Below are 23,803 nucleotides of genomic sequence, written 5' to 3' on the forward strand. Positions count from 1 at the left end.
GGAATACTCTTATGTCCGCACTACCAATAAGAGGAGATTAATGCAATAGTTAGGAAGGACATTAGCTTGGATGATGTGGAATCTATATGGGTAGAGCTGCAGAACACCAAAGGGCAAAAAACATTAGTGGGAGTTGTGTACAGACCTCCAAACAGTAGTACTGATGTTGGGGAGGGTATCAAACAGGAAATTAGGGGCGCATGCAATAAAGGTGCAGCAGTTATAATGGGTGACTTTAATATGCACATAGATTGGGCGAGCCAAACTGGAAGCAATACGGTGGAGGAGGATTTCCTGGAGTGCATAAGGGATGGTTTTCTAGACCAATATGTCGAGGAACCAACTAGGGGGGAGGCCATCTTAGACTGGGTGTTGTGTAATGAGAGAGGATTAATTAGCAATCTCATTGTGCGAGGCCCCTTGGGGAAGAGTGACCATAATATGGTGGAATTCTGCATTAGGATGGAGAATGAAACAGTTAATTCAGAGACCATGGTCTAGAACTTAAAGAAGGGCAACTTTGAAGGTATGAGGTGTGAATTGGCTAGGATAGATTGGCGAATGATACTGAAGGGGTTGACTGTGGATGGGCAATGGCAGACATTTAGAGACCGCATGGATGAACTACAACAATTGTACATTCCTGTCTGGCGTAAAAATAAAAAAGGGAAGGTGGCTCAACCGTGGCTATCTAGGGAAATCAGGGATAGTATTAAAGCCAAGGAAGTGGCATACAAATTGGCCAGAAATAGCAGCGAACCCGGGGACTGGGAGAAATTTAGAACTCAGCAGAGGAGGACAAAGGGTTTGATTAGGGCAGGGAAAATGGAGTACGAGAAGAAGCTTGCAGGGAACATTAAGGCGGATTGCAAAAGTTTCTATAGATATGTAAAGAGAAAAAGGTTAGTAAAGACAAACATAGGTCCCCTGCAGTCAGAATCAGGGGAAGTCATAACGGGGAACAAAGAAATGGCAGACCAATTAAACAAGTACTTTGGTTCAGTATTCACTAAGGAGGACACCAACAACCTTCCGGATATAAAAGGGGTCAGAGGGTCTAGTAAAGGAGGAGGAACTGAGAGAAATCTTTATTAGTCAGGAAATTGTGTTGGGGAAATTGATGGGATTGAAGGCCGATAAATCCCCAGGGCCTGGTGGACTGCATCCCAGAGTACTTAAGGAGGTGGCCTTGGAAATAGCGGATGCATTGACAGTCATTTTCCAACATTCCATTGACTCTGGATCAGTTCCTATGGAGTGGAGGGTAGCCAATGTAACCCCACTTTTTAAAAAAGGAGGGAGAGAGAAAACAGGGAATTATAGACCGGTCAGCCTGACCTCAGTAGTGGGTAAAATGATGGAATCAATTATTAAGGATGTCATAGCAGTGCATTTGGAAAATGGTGACATGATAGGTCCAAGTCAGCATGGATTTGTGAAAGGGAAATCATGCTTGACAAACCTTCTGGAATTTTGTGAGGATGTTTCCAGTAAAGTGGACAAGGGAGAACCAGTTGATGTGGTATATTTGGACTTTCAGAAGGCTTTCGACAAGGTCCCACACAAGAGATTAATGTGCAAAGTTAAAGCACATGAGATTGGGGGTAGTGTGCTGACATGGATTGAGAACTGGTTGTCAGACAGGAAGCAAAGAGTAGGAGTAAATGGGGACTTTTCAGAATGGCAGGCAGTGACTAGTGGGGTACCGCAAGGTTCTGTGCTGGGGCCCCAGCTGTTTACATTGTACATTAATGATTTAGGCAAGGGGATTAAATGTAGTATCTCCAAATTTGCGGATGACACCAAGTTGGGTGGCAGTGTGAGCTGCGAGGAGGATGCTATGAGGCTGCAGAGTGACTTGGATAGGTTAGGTGAGTGGGCAAATGCATGGCAGATGAAGTATAATGTGGATAAATGTGAGGTTATCTACTTTGGTGGTAAAAACAGAGAGACAGACTATTATCTGAATGGTGACAGATTAGGAAAAGGGGAGGTGCAACGAGATCTGGGTGTCATGGTACATCAGTCATTGAAGGTTGGCATGCAGGTATAAGAAAGCAAATGGCATGTTGGCCTTCATAGCGAGGGGATTTGAGTACAGGGGCAGGGAGGTGTTGCTACAGTTGTACAGGGCCTTGGTGAGGCCACACCTGGAGTATTGTGTACAGTTTTGGTCTCCTAACTTAAGGACATTCTTGCTATTGAGGGAGTGCAGCGAAGATTCATCAGACTGATTCCTGGGATGGTGGGACTGACCTATCAAGAAAGACTGGATCAACTGGGCTTGTATTCACTGGAGTTCAGAAGAATGAGAGGGGACCTCATAGAAACGTTTAAAATTCTGATGGGTTTAGACAGGTTAGATGCAGGAAGAATGTTCCCAATGTTGGGGAAGTCCAGAACCAGGGGTCACAGTCTAAGGATAAGGGGTAAGCCATTTAGGACTGAGATGAGGAGAAACTTCTTCACCCAGAGAGTGGTGAACCTGTGGAATTCTCTACCACAGAAAGTAGTTGAGGCCAATTCACTAAATATATTCAAAAGGAAGTTAGGTGAAGTCCTTACTACTCGGGGGATCAAGGGGTATGGCGAGAAAGCAGGAAGTGGGTACTGAAGTTGCATGTTCAGCCATGAACTCATTGAATGGCGGTGCAGGCTAGAAGGGCTGAATGGCCTACTCCTGCACCTATTTTCTATGTTTCTATGTAACTGGTATCAGTTCTTTGGTGTAGCTGCGCAGCTTTGCCTGAATCGGGATCAGCTCAGGTCGCTTGGCCTCGTCACTCCACAGCCTCTCGAAAGCCTTCTGGCTCATGACTGATAGATACGGGGGCAAGTCAAGTTCCATGGAGACTGGAGTGCCGTTAAGTTCAACTTTTAACATTATCGGAGGGCTTTTGGTGGTGAAGGTATGTATCCCATATACTTCCTCTTCACCCTCAGGTTCAATTGCCTCTTCTGCTCGTTCATCATGATCCTTGCTGGATCGGTCGTTCTCTCCTGACTCTGCCACGTGGTGAGTCAGAGATCATTTGCACATTTGCTGCAGGTGCCCCATTGTTCCACAGCCCTTGCACACATTAAGCTTGAATAGACATTGATGAGCTCTATGGCTGTCCCCGCAGCGCCAACATGGTGCTAAGTGATACGCATTCACGCCCCACGGCAGACTCTGAATCACTCTAGGACTAGGTCTGGCCTCTGCAACCATGTGGGCCCTGCCCTGTGCCGTTCTGCCTGCTGTAAACATTAGTTTGTGCATGGTGCTTGCCGGTGAGCTTCGATTCTGTGAAGATATCTGTTTTGTGTTATCACTCGTGGATATAAAGGCTTGGGCTATCGTGATGGCCTTGCTCAGATCTAGGGATTCGGCAGACAGCAGTTTGCAAAGGATGACCTCGTGGCCAATTCCAAGCACGAAAAACTCTCATAACATTTCCCCCAAGGATCCTGCAAAGTCGCACTGCCCCGCAAGGTGTCTTAGGTCAGCAACAAAACTCACCACGTTCCGGCCCTCTGAGCGACGGTGTGTGTAAAAGCGGTACCCTGGCCATCAGGATGCTCTCCTTTGGCTTGAGATGTTCCTTAGTCAGCGTACAGAGCTCTGCGTAAGATTTGTCCATTATTTTGACCGGTGCCAGCAAGGTTTTTAGGAGGCCGTATACCGATGACCTACATACGGTGAGGAGAATCATCCTGCACTTGGCTTCCATCTCAGCCTTGTCCAATTCGTTGGCCACAAAGTACCAGTCGAGGCACTCAATGAAGGCTTCCCAATCATCACCCTCAACTAATCTCTCAAAAATACCAATGGCAGCCATTACCGTGAGAAAGTTCATGATCCATTACTCATTGCCAATTTGTTATGTTCAAAATAAACCCACAGGACTATATCGCAAGCTCAAACTGTTGTGACCTTGGTCTCTTTATTTCAGACTCGAGAGTGAGGAAGCAGCATGGTGAGTCACCTTTTATACCTGCTTGCCCCAGGGTGCACAGGTGACCCTTAGGTCTCCCACAGGTGTGCCCCCTGGTGGCAAGTCTTACATTTGGGTAAAGTCTACATACATACATAACACTGGGACTTTGTGAAATTGGAGTTTCAAAGAAAAGCACCTTAGACACTTATGTCCATCGGTTATTGTGAAGGCACTGCTGTACTAAGGCAATGTTTAAACACTTCAGCAACATTAGCAGTGGGCGTACTGATATGTGGCATCATGTGCCAATGGATGCTATGCTGCGTGCAACTGTGCATCAAAAAAATAGATCATCTCAAGTGATACCAAGTATCATACTATGCTGATGAGCATGAACGGGTACTGCACTGGTAGGTGCTGACCATCAAGTTTAGGTTAGAACAAACATGGAATACATTTCTATCTATAATATGATCGATTTAAAAGATTGTATGTAGTGCAAATTATACACTTCCTTTAATGTACTTTTTAATGCTCCCATGTAATGCTTGATGTCACAATCATATCCAACTTTATGCCAGCCAAATATTGTCTACTTGGCTGATTCAAACATGCAGTTGACTGCTAGCCCTGGTCTCCCAGCCCAGCTTTTCATCTGCTTTCTCTCCCCCTCTCTGGCCAGTCTTGGTTCCATCCTGTTCTCACCTTCCTTCCCCAGCTGCCACTCGCTGCTTCCAATCGGATCTCACTTCCTAGTATTACCACACACTGGAATCCCCCTCTTTATCCTAATAAAATTGGGATACCCTGCACTGCTCGCAGATCTGGCACCCCTCAGTCTTCTCACACCCGAAGACTCCCAGAGCTACTGCACCCAAATGTACACCTAGCAGATCTCAAAGACCCCATGATCCACCTCCTGGTATCTCTACACCCTCCTCCCCAATGCTTCCATACACAGTCACCCTATCCTAGTCCCCGACATCTCCCTCCTAGTGCTTCCAGATCCCCAAACCACTGCTCTAAACGCAACCATACCACAGGACCTTCCTCTCCCAACTACCAGATCCCCAATGCTCAGAGACCCTGTCCTAGTACTCCCATATCCCATGGCTCACTGCCAACTAATGCTCACAACCCTATAAATGGTATCCCCTCTGGTTACAGATCTTGTCAATGTTTGTAGACCCTAGGACCCATCCTGCCCCCCACCCCCCCACTTCCAAACAACAGATTCCCTTCCCAGTTGCTAGGCGTTAACTTAAACTCTGCCATATCCCAGGAACTTCCTGCTGTTTTGAGGATCTGGGACCATCCTTTTTACACTAACCTCCCAAAAGCCCCAAAACCTCCATCCCACAGTACTTCAAAAGTTCTTACTGCTGCCATACCCTGGCACCCTCCTCCCCCGATATTCCCAGGAATCCTCTTGTATGCCTAAGCTACCAGGAAATGCCTAATTCCTGCAAAACTTTACCACTCCCGTCACACTATTCGACAGCTCCAGCATCTTTACTACAGTACATCAAATGGAATGGTCTCCACAACTTCTAAATATCTGCAATCTACTCTATCTCCCATACCATTTTTCAATGTATATTGGCATTTTCAAAAAAAGATAAACATTACATAGATAATTGAAAATGAAACAATAATCAAGGCCACTGATTTAGTGTGCAAGGAAAAATGTGTATGACCACAGAATTCAAGCGCAAAAATTTCACTATCACTCTCAAAATAGTCTTTATAAAAATGATAACTTGACTTATTCATTACCATAAATCACTGTTCATAATATACACAACACAACAAAGCAAAGCAACATTGACTCTCAGTAAGCAATGCCACAGATGATCTGCTAGTAATATTAAAAACTTTATCTAAGCACATACGAAATAGGATCAGGAGTAGGCCACCTGGCCCCTCGAGCCTGCTCCGCCATTTAATAAGATTATGGCTGATCTGATCCTGGATTCAGCTCCACTTCCCTGACCACTCCCCATAACCCTTTATTCCCTTGTCGCTCAAAAATCTGTCTAACTCCACCTTAACTATATTCAATGACCTAGCCTCCACAGTTCTCTGGGGCAGAGAATTCCATAGATTTACAACTCAGAGAAGAAATTTCTCATCAGTTTTAAATGGGCGGCCCCTTATTCTGAGACTATGTCCCCCAGTTTTAGTTTCCCCTATGAGTGGAAATATCCTCTGCATCCACCTTGTCGCGCCTCCTTATTATCTTGTATCTTTCGATAAGATCACCTCTCATTCTTCTGAACTCCTATGCTTCCTATCGGTCACATCGCCAGTGTTTGTCATGCACTACTCTTAATTTCCGTATCACACTTTTTAAAAAGTGTGAAAAGAGTCAAAGGCATTTATTTGCATTTTCAGAAAAACTCTAGGAACAGTAAATACCAAAAGCACAGGGGGCTGAAATCCAGTGTCACACTCCATCAGTCAAAGTGCAATGCAGCAGGTCCCAATGCAGCTGACTCAGGCAGAGTATCGGAGCTCAGGAGAGAGTCACTTAATTTGAATGCCAGTGGCAGGTTCCTGAGCCACTATGACACAGAAGAAGGGTGCTGACAAGCTATTTACTTAACAGCGGGTACCAGCAGCCAGGGTAATTTTTAAAAAAGCAACCCAGTCAGCCGCCTTTAAAAGGGGGCCAAAAATGACCAAGGTGCCAACTTTCTTCAGGGTAATCCAGGATAGGTCCCTGGGTATTCCCATTTCCATCGAGAGTAGACCTGCATGCCAAGTTCAGTCCAGAATCCAACTAGGTTGATAAGGTAACTGAGGCCAAGAAACTTCCCTTCTCTTGATTCCGCTCCTTGACATGCTTGGGCAGACAAAAAGTTGAACCTATCCCAGTCCCCTGCACAAATTTCCTACCAGTGGGATTCCAAGCAGAAACCCAGCATTCCAGGGTCTCGACAGAATTCCTGCCTCAGTCAGGTCTCCTGTGCCTGACATGCTACAGGACAACCATTGGAGCCAAGGATTATAAGCTCCAAAATGTCTACAAGCTTGTAAATCAGCCTTTTCATGACCAAAGCCAGGATTCTGATAAATGGCAGCACTGACAGAAGCAGGCAACCTGGGAGAGAAAGAGGGCAGCAAAAGCCAAGACAAGTGCAGCATATTTCAAGGAATCACACCTATCCTATATTTCTAGATAAGCATCATTTGGAGTCAGGAGGACTAACAGTGCTCCATTGGATGCACGAATTCCCCCTTCCCTCCATAACACACTCCAAACTTCCCTGCCCCCCAGAAATTATCCAAGGACACTGCCAGTATGCTAGGTAGCCCAAAATTGTTTTTTCTTGCTGACTGAGCAAGCAGCATTGGCAGCTTGCTCAGAGAATGCTGATCAGGCCAGAGAGCCAATTTCTAGCGATCCTTGGGCCTCTTGGTTCAGGTGTACACTGGTTGTGTATTTCTAACCAATGGAATATAAAAGTAGAGGTGTAATGGTGAACCTATATAAAACCTTATTAGTTGGAGTACTGTGTACAGTTACATCATGAGTTTGATAAAGTCACACATAAAATGTGACCTTCTGTTTCTACAGGTGTAAGTTAAGTCACGTGTAATTCTGGAGTAAATGACAGGATTTCTGGGACAGCAGCTGTCATTATCGTGTAATTTCCATAAATGCTCCACTTTAGTGTGGGCACAGCTTCTGCTAGCACTTAGTTCCATCAGAATTTCTCATATGTTTTTAGAAAGTGTGTAAGTCTAGCACATCTGACTTTTCATCCAAATTCTAACGCCCTGCACTGGAAATGCCCAAAACAATAGCAGAATTTTAGGCCCTTTGGACACAGTACCAGTAGAAGACAATCATAAATGTAGCATTATGTTAATTCAGGATAAATGTGTGTCTTTTTTGGACATTTTTCTGAGCGCTATGGGAATTCTGAATTGCATATGTGTTTTTTTTTAATAGGAGCAACTTCATGTACATTATTAAACCAATCACGAAAATGTAAATGATCACAATGTGCCGGTCCTTAATTCTACAATGTTGCTCCAGCAGGACAGGGAACCATCTTACCTTTAAATGTGAAAAAAAAGTAATTGAAAAAAATATACAGCCTTACCAGAGTAATTGTTCCCATCACCATGCCATTAAACACTGCCTTGGCTCGAATATACTCTCCATCTGTAGCCTTCACAGCAAGCAGATTTGCACATTGTAAACTTTTCCCCCCAACATCAGCATTATCGTGGCAACCAAAAGATGAAAAAAAAAAAGAGAAGCATGTCAAAATCAGTACAACAGTTCACCTTCCAATTAGTCTTCATGTCTAGATTTTCTTTTATAAAGTGTGCCGACTCTCCAAGTCAACTACAGAATAAACTTCTCAATATCAAGATTTTGATAAGACTGAAACTGTAGGATTCTATGGAGTATAGTTTGACTTACTCTTATAGTCTCAAAGAAATTAAATCTACGACTTAAAGTATAAAATTGATCCAACGTGAATACAATTTTAGGATGTTTACTCCACAAGTTTAGCATTAGTACAAAGCAGAAATTACCTTGAAATTTGATTTATACTCTTGTTTTAGCGTTGATGCAAAGTCCTGAGGGCTGGATTTGATTCTCTTGATTAAAGATTAAAGACAACTACAAGGACTTTGCAGAACTCATCATTGTCTGGTGGGCTCTACTCAGAGATCATGGAATCTATTCACAGAGATCACTGGAGAATAAGAGAATGTGGCATGCGTCAGATAAAGGAGGAAGTGCCAGCTGGCACTGATATCAGCAGCATTTGTGAAGTACTTCACAGAAAGCATAGTGTTTAGTGCAGCAACATCACAAGACACTGATGCTGATCAGTGATCAAAGTAGAGACCCTTCTGAACCCACTGATATCTCCGAAAGCTCTTTATCCATCCTCCCCTTAACTTTGTCTCACTCCATCAAGGGAAACACACAGATAGGATAGCAGAGATAGAAGTCAGTAGTTATGCACAGATGACAGAAACAGCACACTCAGTAAAATATAGTACACTCTTATACATATGTAGCTAGTCAATGTTAGATGCTGTAATGGATCCAGGATAAGCTGTGAAGCCAGAGATAATTATGGGCAGTATGGCATTTGAACAGCTCATAAAAATTATTCATTCAGACAGTTACAAAGGGAATAAATGTGATTGCCCTTTCAGATGTGGTCAATATTTCTTAATTTAAGCTCAAGAGGCAGCACCAGTTAGCTACAAAAACCACTGTGATCCAATGATGGTCTTTGTCATAAAACTTCAGTTAAGACAAAAGGCACTACAATCACTTGGCATATGTCCCCATGCCAAGCATCCCAAAAACAGCCAATCAAATCCTTGACTGTGCTTAACTGCAGCTGATAGTCCAATACCTCTATCTTCTGATTCTCTTCCATGGCTTGCCCTAATTCATGCCCATGGTAGTCTCCCTGTCCATATTGTGCAGCATGGTCACTATTTTGTCTCATTTCTTTGGAAGGTATTATGCAACTCTAAATGAGCCTGAAGCATTGTTTAAGTATCCCAGATATTCACTCCATTAGAATTCCTGATGTGCACTTCCAGCAGGTGAAGCATGGCAGTCCAGAGCTTGAATTTATAAAATATAATTTTAGAATACGTCAATCATTTTCATATGTTTATATGCTCATAATGTAGGTGTTATACATATTCCCTGGGAAGAGTGCACTGATGCACATTTATCTTGTAAGCAATCACCAATTGATGGTATAGTAGCCTTCCTATTCCAGCATACTGGATGGTTGATAAGCATGCAGATGATTACACGAGTACAGCAATTAATGCCCTGCGCCTTAGGAAACCCAACAATATAAAAAAAAAGAGTTGAATCTTTTGAGTTCACGCTGTTCGCCATTGCTCAACTTGATGTAGTTGCATGCATGGCAAAACAGTGCATCAGTGACATTCTTACTGCAGCAGCAGACGGTGTAGTGGACGATTCCCTTTGTCAGATGCTTCAAAACCAGAGTTGTTTTAGACATTGAATTAGTTTTAGTTTTAGTCTCATCTGTGCCCCATGAGTTTTAATTTTATTTCTCATCTTCAGAAGAAATTTACCAAATGTTGTCGTATTTTAGTTTTACTCTTAGAAAAATTTAATTTTTGCTATTTATATTTTTGCTCTAGCTTTTCACGAATTATTTCAAAATCTAGGTTTTAAAATAATGACAAACTGTTTCACGTCTCACACAAGTTAAAAGCAATGTTTGGAAATAATAAACTGACACTTGAATGACGAGACTTGTTAGTTTCAATTTCCAATATTTGTTTCAGAAGTTGAGGACTACTGTGTTGCTTCAGTTCTAAAGATAACTTTACTTTGTTTTTGACTAGCTGATCAAAGTACAATAAATGTAATCAATTACAGGAGATCAGAGGCCATATGGGGGTTGGCGGGAGGGGGGGCAGGGGTGGTGGAAAAAAAGAGAGGTGGGGAAGCGAAGTCGGAAGGGTGGGTTGATATCCGATCGTGCTGGGTTGGCGAGGAAGGAACACTGGATCCAGCAGGTCAGTGGAAAGGCACTTAAATCCTGGCTCCAGCAGTCCTCGACTTCCTTCAGTTGGCGGGTTTCCCAAAGCCTGGGAAACCCATCCGCAGTTCAATTTTAAAACATGGATCACCATGAAGCACACGGCCTTAATATAATAATTTAAATGACAACCTGCCTCCTGCGAGCAGGTTGGCTGCCCACTCCCCATCCTGCCTTCATTAAACCCAGAAGTGGGCAGGTTGGGGTCAGGATTCAGATTTTTAACTCTAACCTCTCACCTGACCCCAACACACCCATTTTGGGGATTAAAGTTCCCCCCATTAAGTCAGAGCCTGATCAGCAACCTTTTCTCTGCAAGATCAAGGTGACTACTTCTATTGTGGTTAACCCAATCCCTGGGATAGGTTTTGTTCTTTATGGCTATTGTTCTATGAAGTCTGTTGTCCTGGGTTGCTATGAAGGATATGGCTCATTATGCAAACGTTCAAGGTTTACTCCCTGAAGGCTTGGTGATACCTTAACCTGTTGCTATACCGTTATGTGAATCTAGATCAGAGTGTTTGTTAATTTCTCCCAGTTGGAAGCTGCACTATTTTCCATGACCTTAAAAAATGTCAACCTTTTCCTGAATTTGCACATGTACATGCTGCATCATGCGTTGCATCCTGAACATGTTTCATGATGCTGTTAATTTCAGAGGAAATGAGAACAACTCTGAGACCTGATCACTATGAGTTAAGTAACCTTATTTGATAGACTCCACTAATTGTCAGTTAATATAGCAAAGGATGAATAACAGTTGTGCATATTTTACATAGCTGACAAATATGCCTCATTAAAGAAAGATTAAGGGTTTAATGGTTTCATTCCAGAGATTTATGCGAGTGTAAAATTTTGCAGTTGAATGATTCCAACTCCGGTACCACTCAGAGCTACTGCAATCTTTCCAAGTCCATACATACTAATCACTAAGACCCATGTTTTCTGCTGGGTGTATAAAGTTAGCAACCATAAAATAGTGCAATATGATGTAGTGGAAAACTGGCAACAATGTCTGCTGCTGGTATCAATGCAGTCTGAATTTTTTACCTTTTCCAAACATGCAGAACAATTAATAGCAATTCTGAAAAAATTAACATTTAGATTTGAACCAACACAATACAATTGCTTCAGCCCCACTTAATCTGCTTCACCATAGCTAAAAAAGTACCTTCTGGCAGCCAGAGTTACCAATTTATGGGCCAAAATTTGGCCAGTCCAGATTTCTGGCGCCCTCACCAGAGGTGCGCCTCTTTTCTGGAACAAAAAAGGCACCAAAAATCTTCAGGCCGAGTTTGGCCACTCCCCAGCCTCTCCTCGATGGTGGCGCAGCGTGGCAACTGGATTTGGGGTCGGCGCCAGGTCCCGGCGCTGAAAACAGTGCCAGGACCTCTGCAAATGCGCGCTAGAGTGTGCGCACATGTGCAGTAGCTCCTCGCAGCCCGTATCTCTGTGACGCTCTGCAGGCTGTGTGGGAGGGGCCCGAAGCACATTGCCCCTATCCCGGGCCAAGTGGCCTGCTGCACAGGCCAGCCACTGCCTTTCCGCGCTCACTTAGATTTGCCCGAGGGAGCAGGAGCAGCCCGGGGGAGCAGGAGCAGGAGGTGCTTGGGGGAGCTGGAACTGGAGGAGCAAGAACTGGAGCTGGAGGAGCCCTGGGGAGCAGGAGCTGGATGAGCCTGGGGGAGCAGGAGCAAGCCTCCCGCCCCTAGCCCTGGCTGAAGGGCTTGCCGGTGCGTTGCAATTGGCGAGGTAGGGCTTTATTTTTTAGTAGTTGATTTATTTTTCATTTATTATTGATGTTGTGAAGGTGATTAGTACATTTCAGAATCCTCTCACCACACCACACCGCCCCCCGCCCCCCCCTCCGCCCATCTCTGGCTACCTGCGCTGATTTCTTATTTTTTCAGAGCACAAGGTTTTTCAGAGTGGACACAAGCTGGCCTAAGTTAGTTTAGAGTAACTTTGAGCTGGCTAAACTTGCTTAAATGGCCAAAACAGGTTTAAATGCCTGGTTACACCCCCTTTTGAAAAAAAAACTAAACTAAAAAAACCTAACTAACTCACTTACACTGGAGCAGATTAAATGGAGGGAATTGTGATTTTTAAGTTACTCCAAAAAAAATTTAGTTGCTCCAAAAAAAGCGGAGCAACTCCTGGAGAAATTTGGGCCCTATATTAGTATTGCTGTTACCTGCTCAAGACCAGTGTTTCAGGATCCAGTGGCACAAAGCCCCACTGACACCAATGTAAAAGAGCTTGGTGAAGATAGTGAAACCAAAAGGGAATGGTATAGACACCAGTTTTCATACTGAATTTACACCCAGTGTGAAAATCATGTACAATGGGGGCATTAGTTCTTTGCACCAAACTGTAAGTGGAATAATTTAACATGTTTCTCCCAACTGGTTCATTCCAAATGAACCATTTTTTTAAAAATGCTGTTGTGGTTTGCGCCATAGGTTGTTTCAACACACTTCACCACAAAACCTGCAACAGTTCAAGAAAAAGGGTTGAGCAATAAATGCTGGTCTTGCCATATCCCAAGAATGAATTAAAAAACAGCCCAAATATTGCTTTATTTTTGGGTCAGTTAATGCTACTTGTATTTTTTCAGTGTGATAAACTTACTCGGGATCACAAAAGGCACTATTTCAACCCTGCAAGGTTGTGTATGCTGTAAACTTCACGCTGTATTTGTGCAAATGTGTGCACCTACAATACTACTGCATTTACCAGCTGATGGCAACACCCAAAAGGAGGGTAGGCAGGAATACCTGGAACCAGATGGGAAGGTGAATATTGACAGAAACAAAATATAATTTTAGTTCAGAAAGTGGTGAAGGTGAATTGAATGATATAATTTCTGGGATAGAAATTGGTGTGCGTTCCCCTGTAGCAGCATCCCACTAAATCCACATGATGTTATATTGTGGAGTAACCCATTGCGAGGTAGCTTATCAAATACTTTCTGAAAATCCAGCTAGACAATGTCTACCCGGCTACAATCATCAACTAACCTGGTGACTTGTTCAAAAAATTCAATCAAATTAGTAAGATACAACCTTCTTTTCCAGAAGACACGTTGGGTCTTGCTCCTGTCCTATTTTTTTTTAGCAGGAGTAGGTAGTAGCGAGACCAAGATTAAAGTGAAGGACTATTGCTCCAATCCCATTGACATGTGATCTGCCGTTAAGTGGGCTGGGAAATAGGTGACAAAAGCCGAAAATAGATAGCAACCTCATTAATGTATGCAAATCAAGATCCGTCAGTTCCAGAGAGGAGCAGCTGGATTTCCCGCGCCTCCAGCCAGCGAGCTGCTTAACAGTGCTCCTTTACCACTGGCAAAAATGGAGCAGTCAGTAACAGGACATCAATTAGTCTCCTCTTATCTTGGAGACATCAAATATGGACAGTTATTTGAAATATCAAAATATTAAACTCCAGCCGAGTTGAAGGGTTATTAACAACAGAAACAAATGCCAACTAACAGAATGAACACAATTCAGTAGGGATGTGAATAACAGCAGAATCCAAACCCTGCAGTCACTTGTGAACTCGCTGGTGTGTCAGTAGGGCGGATGACTGAATGAATCCCTTCCCACACACTGAGCAGGTGAACGGTCTCTCCCCAGTGTGAACTCGCTGGTGAGTCAGCAGGTTGGATGAATCTGTGAATCCCTTCCCACACATGGAGCAGGTGCAAGGAGCAGAGAGAGATCAGGGCCCAAGTGCGTCGTGATCGGGGCCCAGGAGAGGTGAGGGTTCGGGGCCCAGGAAAGGCGAGGGCCCAGGAGCAGCATGGGCCAGCCCACACTGCGATCTACGGATAGTAGGCGATCTATGGATAGTAGGAGCATGTGTGCGCACTAGTTCCGTGCAGCAGAGCTTGGTCTCCAGTGGTCTTGGTTAACCCTTGCCACTGGATCAAGACCTAGCTCGGTCAAGCCCGTGTGGTAGCTGGTGTGCAACGGCCACCCCATGTTAAAAAAATCTACGCACGGGCATCTTCCACCCTTCAATATGTAGTTCGAGACCTAGAGTGTCAGGTCTCTCATTGAAATACCTGTGAACTCATCCCTTTTTGGTGTGGAAGCGGGTCAACCTCGATAGGAGGGACTGCCTAATACTATACTACTATACTATACTGCCGACAGATCAGCAATTTTAATTTATTGAGGCCGGACCAGGAAAATTGCTCCAATTGAGCAAAATAATGACAGAATTTTATTTCAGTTCCCTGTGGCGTGTAATGTCAAGGTGACATTTGTAATAAGAGAAGTATTCGGTTACATCCCTTATTAACTCAGAGTATGAAATTGGCAGTGGTTATGTAATATTGTGCACGTCAGACTACATGGCAGCAGTTAAGCATCGTGGCAACTAGCCAATAGGAAGAACTTCTGGGCACAACTGAATATTAACATCCTTGGGTGCTGATGCCAGATACCTTTCCAGGGAGTTTCCTGCCAAAGAAATTTCTATATTCATCTTACCACTAAGTTACCTCAAGTTTCTCCCCATTCAATAAGCCTTCACGTTTCCCTTTCTAGCTTTTAGGTGTGTCACAACTATTACTCTTTCCTCTTATATATATATTGAAACAGATCCAAGAAATACTGTTGAGAATCAAGGTTATCCCAGCTGCATTCACACACTGAGGGTCCAAGTTTCGGGTGGAGTTGCTCCAATTTTCTTGGAGCAACTAGTTTAGTTTGGAGTATCTTAGAAATTACAATTCTAGGCACTTAGTTTACTCCAGTTCGAGTGAGTTAGTTTAGGTTCATTTTAGTTCAGATATTTTTTTTCAAAACGGGGTGTGTCCAGCCACTTAAGCCTGTTTTGCAAGTTTCGGCTGCGAAACTAACTTAGAATGGGGTAAGTGTCCACTTTTGTAAGCTCTGAAAAACCTTACCTAGAGTTAAGTTTAGTGCAGGCACAGCCAGAGACGGCGGGTGGGAAGCATTAAACACAAAGGACACATCAACATCACAACGGGGGTGGGGAGGGAAGTGAGAGGATTTTCCATAAACATAGGTTTATATCTCCTTAGTACAAATCACTTATCGTAGGCAGTCGTCGTATTGGAGAATGACAGCCATTGGAGTACTTTTGTAGTCACTGTTGTAATGTGGGAGATAGTGACGTATTGATTCTGTGCTCGTGTGATTTGTCAATATCATCTGACGTCTGAGATGTATTGTGAAAGGGATGAGTTCACAGGTGTTTCAATGAAGGACCTAATATTCCAGGTCCTGAATTACATGTTGAAGGCTGGAAGATGCCTGTGCGTGGATCTTTTTAACGTGTGGTGGCCGCTGCACACCAGCTACCATATGGGCTTGACAGAGCTAGGTCTTGGTCCAGTGGCAAGGATTAACCAAAACGACTGGAGACCAGCTCTGCTGCACAGACCTAGTGCGCACACATATCGTAATGTGGGCTGGCCCGTGCTGCCCCTGGGCCCACGCCTCTTCTGGGCTTCGAACTCATGCCTCTCCTGGGCCCCGATCACGTCGCTTCATGATCTCTCGCCACTCCTTCGCCCCGACCTCGCTGCTCCTGCTGTACCTGCCCACGCTCCAATCACCGACCTGGACCTTAATGACGTCCAATTCAGTCGCCCTCTTCGCTGCCGTCGCTCTCCTGTACCACTCCAGGGAGCAGCTCAAGCTGGTGCAGGAGAGCGACGGCAGTGAAATCACTTCTACTACTATTATGGGTCAATAAATTGGATCACGCTACACCTGTTTTACAGGTATAAAACAGGCAGTCAAGCATCTAATTAATATAGTGGGTGTATGCTCATTCCACATCAGAAGTGGTACAGGCTCCTCCATAGGCACCAGGGTGGCACCAGATATTCGGCCCCATTTTTGCATATGCAAAGGGCCTATCATCTGTTTGAGTCCCCTTTGCAAAATTTGGTTGTGCATAACTATCATGTGCTATCAGTTTCTTCAGGCAGTTGGCAGTCAAATCAGTGGTCCGAGGCCGCCACCAGCAGGGTAACTTTGGACTATTTTGCTTACCTTATTGGGGAGCCGGCAGAAGCACTCGTGCCCCTCCCAGCTCTGCATTAAATCTGCGGGCTGCTGCCGGCCACAGGAAGAGGAGTAGACCAATCAGCCCCCCAAGCCTGCTTCACCATTCAATTAGATAATGGCTGATCTGCACTTCAACTCCATATCCCTGATACCCCTATCTAACAAAAATGTGTCTCTCAGTCTGGACAGATCCAATTGTCGTAGCATGTGAAAAAGTGCTTTCTAATTTCGCTGCTCAATAACCTCTCTCTAATTTTAAGGTTATGCCCCCTTGTTCCTGATTCTTTCGCCAGAGGAAATAGTTTCTCCGTATCTAGCCTATCAGATCCTTTAACATCTCAATCAGATCACCCCTCAATCTTCTATACGCAAGGGAATACAGGCCAAACCTATCCTCATAGTTTAACCCCATAAGCCCTGGTATCATTCTGGATTATGGCGGACGGCGTATGTGTACTATTACACGGTGGAAGTGAGCCACCCGCCTTAGTAGTAAAGTTTCTTGCGTAGGCATCCAGGATGTGCCTGATCTTGGTTATGTCTAGTGCTGCAATTAGCACTTGCCGATAATAAACGAACGAGACCAGCGGACCTATTTTCCATGGTTATCAGGTGCGGACAGAGTGTGCAGCACCAGGGTCAAGCCCCAATTCGGGCGCAATTCAATTTCTTGACCATGATATCTAGTCTCCCAAAACTTTCACTTTGTATCACAGGCAAAGTATGTCTTCTTGGGAAATAATAGAAGACACTAAATATAATACGTGACACATCAACATTAAAGATGTCAACCCAACCAATTGATCCACCTATATCAAAGTAATCTTTCTAAATAATTTATTACCTTCTGGCCTAGAACTGCAGTATTACATGGATTTACGAGCTTAAGAACCAGTCTCTGTTCTTCAGGAAAAGGAAACATGATCATCGAGCAACAAATGTTCTTGTATTTTAGTGTTAGATTCTAGTCGTGATCCCACTTAATATTTAACAATTTTTAGACAGAAGGCATGGTCAGCATTTTAGAAAGACATTGCCAGAGTTTTATTAGACACTGAGGAAGAAGCATAGAGATGCACTGTGCATGCATACTCTGCACCCCAAGTCTGTGTCGGTCTTCACCCAATTCCTTGACTCTCTCTATCTAATGGAATCTCTGCCAGTCCTCACCTCCCCACCCATAGCGAAAGTTAACAGCTGGTATCACAATTAGCAAGCACTTCATTCGATAACATGTTAAATACATTCCTGTTTAAAGCCAGCATTTAAGGTGCTAGTGAGTAAAACACATGATAGCAGCAGTTTGAACTTATCTTTTGAGGGGTACAGGTAGAATAGGTCCATCATATTACGGACCACACTGACCTATTGCTTTTAACTCACTAGTGCCAGTCTCCATCTCACAGTCAGTACTTACATTGTTATTAGTGGATAAGTCCTACATCTGACAATGGGAGCAGCCTTGAAAACAGTCATTTCAAACCACTAGGTCTGCCCAGTTCAAACAGGTGAACTCAGCCTTATAAAATATGTGCAAATCAGCTGAAGGCAACTTTCCCTCCTGGCTCGAATGCAGGCTTATGCTGTTGTTGATTTAAAATTAGATACAGGGAGTGGAATTACAACATTACAACAGTTAACATAGTAAATATCCCATGACACATCACAGATTCATAAACAGACACCAAAGAGCAACAGGAAAATAATTAGAGGAGTTAACAAATGGCACGTTAGAAGAATTAGATTGTAGGCTTTTCAAAGTTGGGGAGAAGTTAAGCAAAAAGGTAGGAGTTTAGCATTCCAGAATGCAAGGCCAAGTGATCTGCATTATATTCTTATGTTCTTATTCCAGAATGTAAGAAATAGGAACAGGAGTAGGCCATATGGCCCCTTGAGCCTGCTCCGCCATTCAATAAGATCATGGCTGATCTGACTGATGGACTCAGATCCACTTCCTTGCCCGCTACCCGTAACCTCTTATCGTTTAAGAAACTGTCTATTTCTGTCTTAAATTTATTCAATGTCTTAGCTTCCACAGCTCTCTGAGGCAGCGAATTCCACAGATTTACAACTCAGAAGAAATTTCTCCTCATCTCGGTTTTAAATGGGCGGCACCTTATTCTAAGATTATGCCCTCTAGTTCTAGTCTCCCTCATCAGCGAAAACATCCTCTCTGCATCCACCTTCTCAATCCCCCTCATAATCTTATACATTTCAATAAGATCACCTCGCATTCTTCTGAATTCCAATGAGTAGAGGCCCAATCTACTCAACCTTTCCTCATAAGTCAACCCCCTCGTCTCCAGAATCAACCTAGTGAACCTTCTCTAAACTATCTCGAAAGCAAGTATGTCCTTTCGTAAGTATGGAAACCAAAACTGCATGCAGTATTCCAGGTGTGGCCTCACCAATACCCTGTATAACTGTACCAAGACTTGCCTGCTTTTATACTCCATCCCCTTTGCAATAAAGACCAAGATTCCATTGGCCTTCCTGATCACTTGCTGTACCTGCAATGCTAAACTCCCACCTTTTCGTTTAACTTCTCCCCAACTTTGAAATCCATTGAGCCATACAGATCAAGAAAGTCCGATGATTGATCCCTAGTTTGTGTTGTTATCAGATTTCACAGGATGGCAGCACAGTTGAACCAATGCTTCAAAGTTAGCAGGAGACCTATCAGCCAGGGCTTTCATTCCAAATCTCCATCCAGTGATCTCTGATGGAAAGTATGCATGGTTGGATCAAAACAGGATTGGGCTAGAACACGGCCCAAAGTTCAGTCAGTTGCTGTCACTCACTATCTGGGCTTACACATAAAAAGACCAGCCACTTGGGCAAGGTAGTGAGTAGCTAGCTGCCAGTGCCCATGGAATGGTATCCCTGTTTAAGACACCTTTTTGAAGAGAGAAGTAAATTGGGAGAAACGAAAATATACTTTTGGATACCTAAAATTCAAAGCCTAAAATGTCTAGAGTATTGAGAAGAGTAGTGAATCAGCCTCAAGCAGCAGGAAAATTGATGTTTGTAGAACTTACCGTGATCCGTTTGCTTGATAAATAACCAATGAGCGTCTTACAATGCTGTGAGTTCCAAACAAGGGCATGTTCCTGTCCATGTACTTTTCAGTTGTTTGGTTCAGACCAGTCAGTGTTCCAAATTTCCCACTGATATCACCAACATCATACTGATCAACTGTACCATTGCCTGGCTCAGGGTACAAAGATCTATTCACAGGGAATGGGTTGTAACGGCCATTAAGACTAGTGTCAGAACAAGCATTGGTGCTGGATGAATCGGTTTTGATGGGAAGTGTGTGGATGTTGTAAGTTCCTGCTTCACCATTCAGATCTGTTAGTTTAACATACACAATAGTACGGTCCAAATCAGAAAGTTGTTCAAATCTCACATTTCCATTTACTGTTCCAACACCCTTCCATGAATCTATGTCCACTGAAGCTGGACGAAGAAAAGTTACATTAGCACAAGCTAAGCGAGAGGATACGTGATTTTTTCCATGAATGACCACTGACCGAGGAACAATGGACAGTGGCCCAGCAAGTGCTGAAGTACGATCAGTAAAGAAGTACTTGGTGTCTACTGCTCCGGTAAGGTTGGTGAGTTTTATTGTTTTATGTTTCTTAGCATAGTCACCAACTTCACATCGGAAAGGGCAGTCCGGGCTACACTCCATGTTATACTTACTACCAACATCTACTTTGAAAGGGTTAAAATGAGCCTTGGTACTTAAGCAAATGTTTGAGTCAGAATCCAACTCAGAACTGATGGGATATTCATGAACGTGCCAAAGGTGATCAACTGTTGTAGCGACAGATGAGCTGGCATAAGAAAGGTCCATAAAAATGGATAAATCTGAATAGGGATTATTTTTCAGCTGTCGAAAAATGATTCTTCCTGCCACTGGGCTCTTAAATATGGCTACTGCTGTTATGACTTCTCCAGGGTATCCAATTGTAGCACACAGCCATCGAGTTGAATTGGGGTGGTGGACAACTACAGAACGTCCAACAATGCTATTCTGCCCAAACAATGGGAGATTCCAGTCCTGAAAAGTGCTTTCAAACTTGTCCAGTCCTTTTAAAAAGCCATGTCTTCCACTCAAGTCCCCTATTTCATACTGATCATGCGTTTCATTTGTGTGTCGGGGATAGGAAGGACTGGAAGAAACCTTCCCAAATGGATCCCAGTGCCCTCCTACATTATCATTTCCACAAAGCTGATCATCTCGAGTACGGCGCTGAGGCACTGGGAAATTGTGGACATGATAAGCACTAGCCTGCTGCCGCAGATTCATCAGAGACACAGTGTAGTCCGTGGTGTCAAATGGGGAAACTTGACGAAACTTGAAAATTCCTTTGACAGCATTCATATCTATGTAAGCCCAGACCTGCTTTACTTCTACCGCCCGAACTTCAGTGCAAGACCACTCGGTGCCATCGTACATGTACAGGAATTGTTTGGGGTTCCTGTCTAGTAGTGTGACTCCATCACTGCGACTTTTTACAGGATTTAAAGGGGTGCCCACTTTGAACGTGCCAAGCAATGTCCAATTGTTTGGCCCGTTGATCTGTGCTGGTGGGGTACAGCTCGCTGCCCCGACTTGCAGGTAGAGAGACACGTTCATTTCCAACTCGCTGTCGTTAATCGCCATCAGATCGGTCAGTATCCTTGCCCAGCTCTCTCCATCATTCTGGCGGATGTAGACGTCTCCGGCTATGGAGGAGAAAAATTTCCCCTGCCAGGTCTTGGTGTTCCCAACTTTCCTTACAGTGCCGCACGCTTTACTTGCGTTTCCACAGCCCTCGATAATGACTGACAGATCGGAGAGGTTAGATTTGAGCTGAAAAAGCCGGCTCTCCATCAGTGCCTCATTCGAACTGTTCGCCATGAATCCATAAATTTTCTCACCGATGTTTGACTCGTTGCAGGGGTCCTCGGAATTGCCGTACATGACTGGGAATTCATGCAAGGAAATGTTAAATTGGCCGCAAGTCGCCGGCAAATTTATTATGATCCACTGAGAAGTGGTGTTAAACTCCACTGTTCCCCGAATTCCTACCATGTTTATATCAGCGATGTAGCGTTCGGAAGATACCAATCCTTTAAAAAAAGTAAAATGGAATTATTTTCCGTCCTGGCGCTGTGGTATAAAAGCTTCCTTGACAAAACAACATCCATTCACGTTAACTGTTCAAAAATAGTCTGAAAGGAAGCAACACTGAAGTATTGTTTTATTCCTGACAAGGCAAGGCATCTCAAAGAAAAGTATTGTAAAATCAAGTTGAAGTACTGTCAAGAATAAAGATTACTTACCGAACGCTGCAACAAACAGCACACTCCATATTAAAGCCATGACCACGGGGCTCCAATGAATCATACAATGTATGTGGACTCGACGTAACTTTCACGAGTCGGTTTTATAGCTCGGCTCATTCGAATAACTGTCTTGCGATTGGGTCGCTGAAATATTGCTCAGCCCACTTCGGTGGCTGTGGCTATCTGTATGTGGTTTTCAAAGATGGAAGATTTTAAAGCTTGTTTTTATGTTGTTTAATTTAATTTAACATAACCTGTGCCTTTTTTTTATTGGAAAACATATTTTTTCATACAAGGATATGTTCATTTATGTCAACCCAATATTGGTAGAATTGCCAGTGCCCCCGTTTTTTCTGAACCGTTGAATACTGTTGTTTTTTTGTAGTTTAACAGTAACTCCAGCTGTGAATTAAGTCACCAGTGGCTCATAACTTTCTGTGGGGCTGATTTCCAGGTTATGCTGGGCTGCGCGCTGCATGAATCATTAAACCAGACAGAATGAAAACGGACGGCAGACATGCATGCAGAACATCACCATGAAATCTGCGTTTCAGGGAAATATATTTGTATTTTTCTTCATGCGGTTGCAAAAGGGAGCGTGATGCAAAGTATTAGCCTTGCCATAAGATAACATTCTCACCTCTGGAACAAAAAGTCATGTATTCAAACCCCACTTAAACACATAATCTAGTGCAATACTGTCACCTTTGCGATGGGATGTTAAACGGAGGTCCCGTCCACCCTCTCAGATAGACTTAAAAGATCCTATAGCCCCACACCAAGACGAGCAGGGGAGTTCTCCTGGTGACTTGGTCAACATTTATCCCTCAACCAACACCAAAAACAGATGATCTGGTAATTTATTCCACTGCTGTTTGTGAGAGCTTGCTGTGTGCAAATTGCTACATTACAACAGGGACCATACTTCAAAAGTACTTCATTGGCTGCAACAGGATTGGGATGTCCTGAGGTCGTGAAAGGTAAATGCAAGTTATTTTCTTTGTTTCAGAGCTGTCAATCTAGGAAATCTTGTTGTGCGAGACCCTTTGGGGAAGAGTGACCATAATATGGTAGAATTCTTTATTAAGATGGGGAATGACACAGTTAATTCAGGGTCCTGAACTTGGGGAAAGGTAACTTCGATAGTATGAGACGTGAATTGGCTAGAATAGACTGGTGAGTGATACTTAAAGGGTTGACGGTGGATAGGCAATGGCAAACATTTAAAGATCACATGGATAAACTTCAATAATTGTAGATCCCTGTCTGGAGTAAAAATAAAACGGGGAAGATGGCTCAACCGTGGCTAACAAGGGAAATTAAGGATAGTGTTAAATCCAAGGAAGAGGCATATAAATTGTCCAGAAAAAGCAGCAAACCTGAGGACTGGGAGAATTTTGTAATACAGCAGAGGAGGACAAAGGGTTTAATTAGGAGGGGGGAAATAGATTATGAGAGGAAGCTTGCTGGGAACATTAAAACTGACTGCAAAAGCTTCTATAGATATGTGAAGAGAAAAAGCTTAGTGAAAACAAACGTAGGTCCCTTGCAGTCAGATTCAGGTGAATTTATAATGGGGAACAAAGAAATGGCGGACCAGTTAAACAAATACTTTGGTTCTGTTTTCACGAAGGAAGACACAAATAACCTTCTGGAAATACTAGGGGACTGAGGGTCTAGTGAGAAGGAGGAATTGAAGGATATCCTTATAAAGCGGAAACTTGTGTTAGGGAAATTGATGGGATTGAAGGCTGATAAATCCCCGGGGCCTGATAGTCTGCATCCCAGAGTACTTAAGGAAGTGGCCCTAGAAATAGTGGATGCATTGGTGGTCATTTTCCAACATTCTATAGACTCTGGATCAGTTCCTATGGATTGGAGGGTAGCTAATATAACCCCACTTTTTAAAAAAGGAGGGAGAGAG

At 43.6% G+C, this 23,803-nt stretch overlaps 1 protein-coding gene across 1 annotated transcript in view; it reads right to left on the minus strand.

Annotated features, from left to right (window-relative positions):
- The window catches only part of cusr (Copper-only SOD repeat protein), a 171,396-nt gene extending 149,468 nt beyond the window's left edge, over positions 1-21,928 (minus strand). The window contains exons 1-3 of the mRNA XM_070876507.1: positions 21,877-21,928; positions 19,581-21,663; positions 8,033-8,132 (exon numbers count right to left, since the gene is read on the minus strand). Of these exons, the coding sequence (XP_070732608.1) occupies positions 8,033-8,132; positions 19,581-21,663; positions 21,877-21,916 (2,223 nt within the window). The 5' untranslated portion in view covers positions 21,917-21,928. The remainder of the gene's footprint in view (positions 1-8,032; positions 8,133-19,580; positions 21,664-21,876) is intronic.
- Between the last annotated feature and the right edge of the window lie 1,875 nt (positions 21,929-23,803).

This window comes from Pristiophorus japonicus, chromosome 3 (genome assembly GCF_044704955.1).
Source record: "Pristiophorus japonicus isolate sPriJap1 chromosome 3, sPriJap1.hap1, whole genome shotgun sequence".
Taxonomy (NCBI): Eukaryota; Metazoa; Chordata; class Chondrichthyes; family Pristiophoridae; genus Pristiophorus; species Pristiophorus japonicus.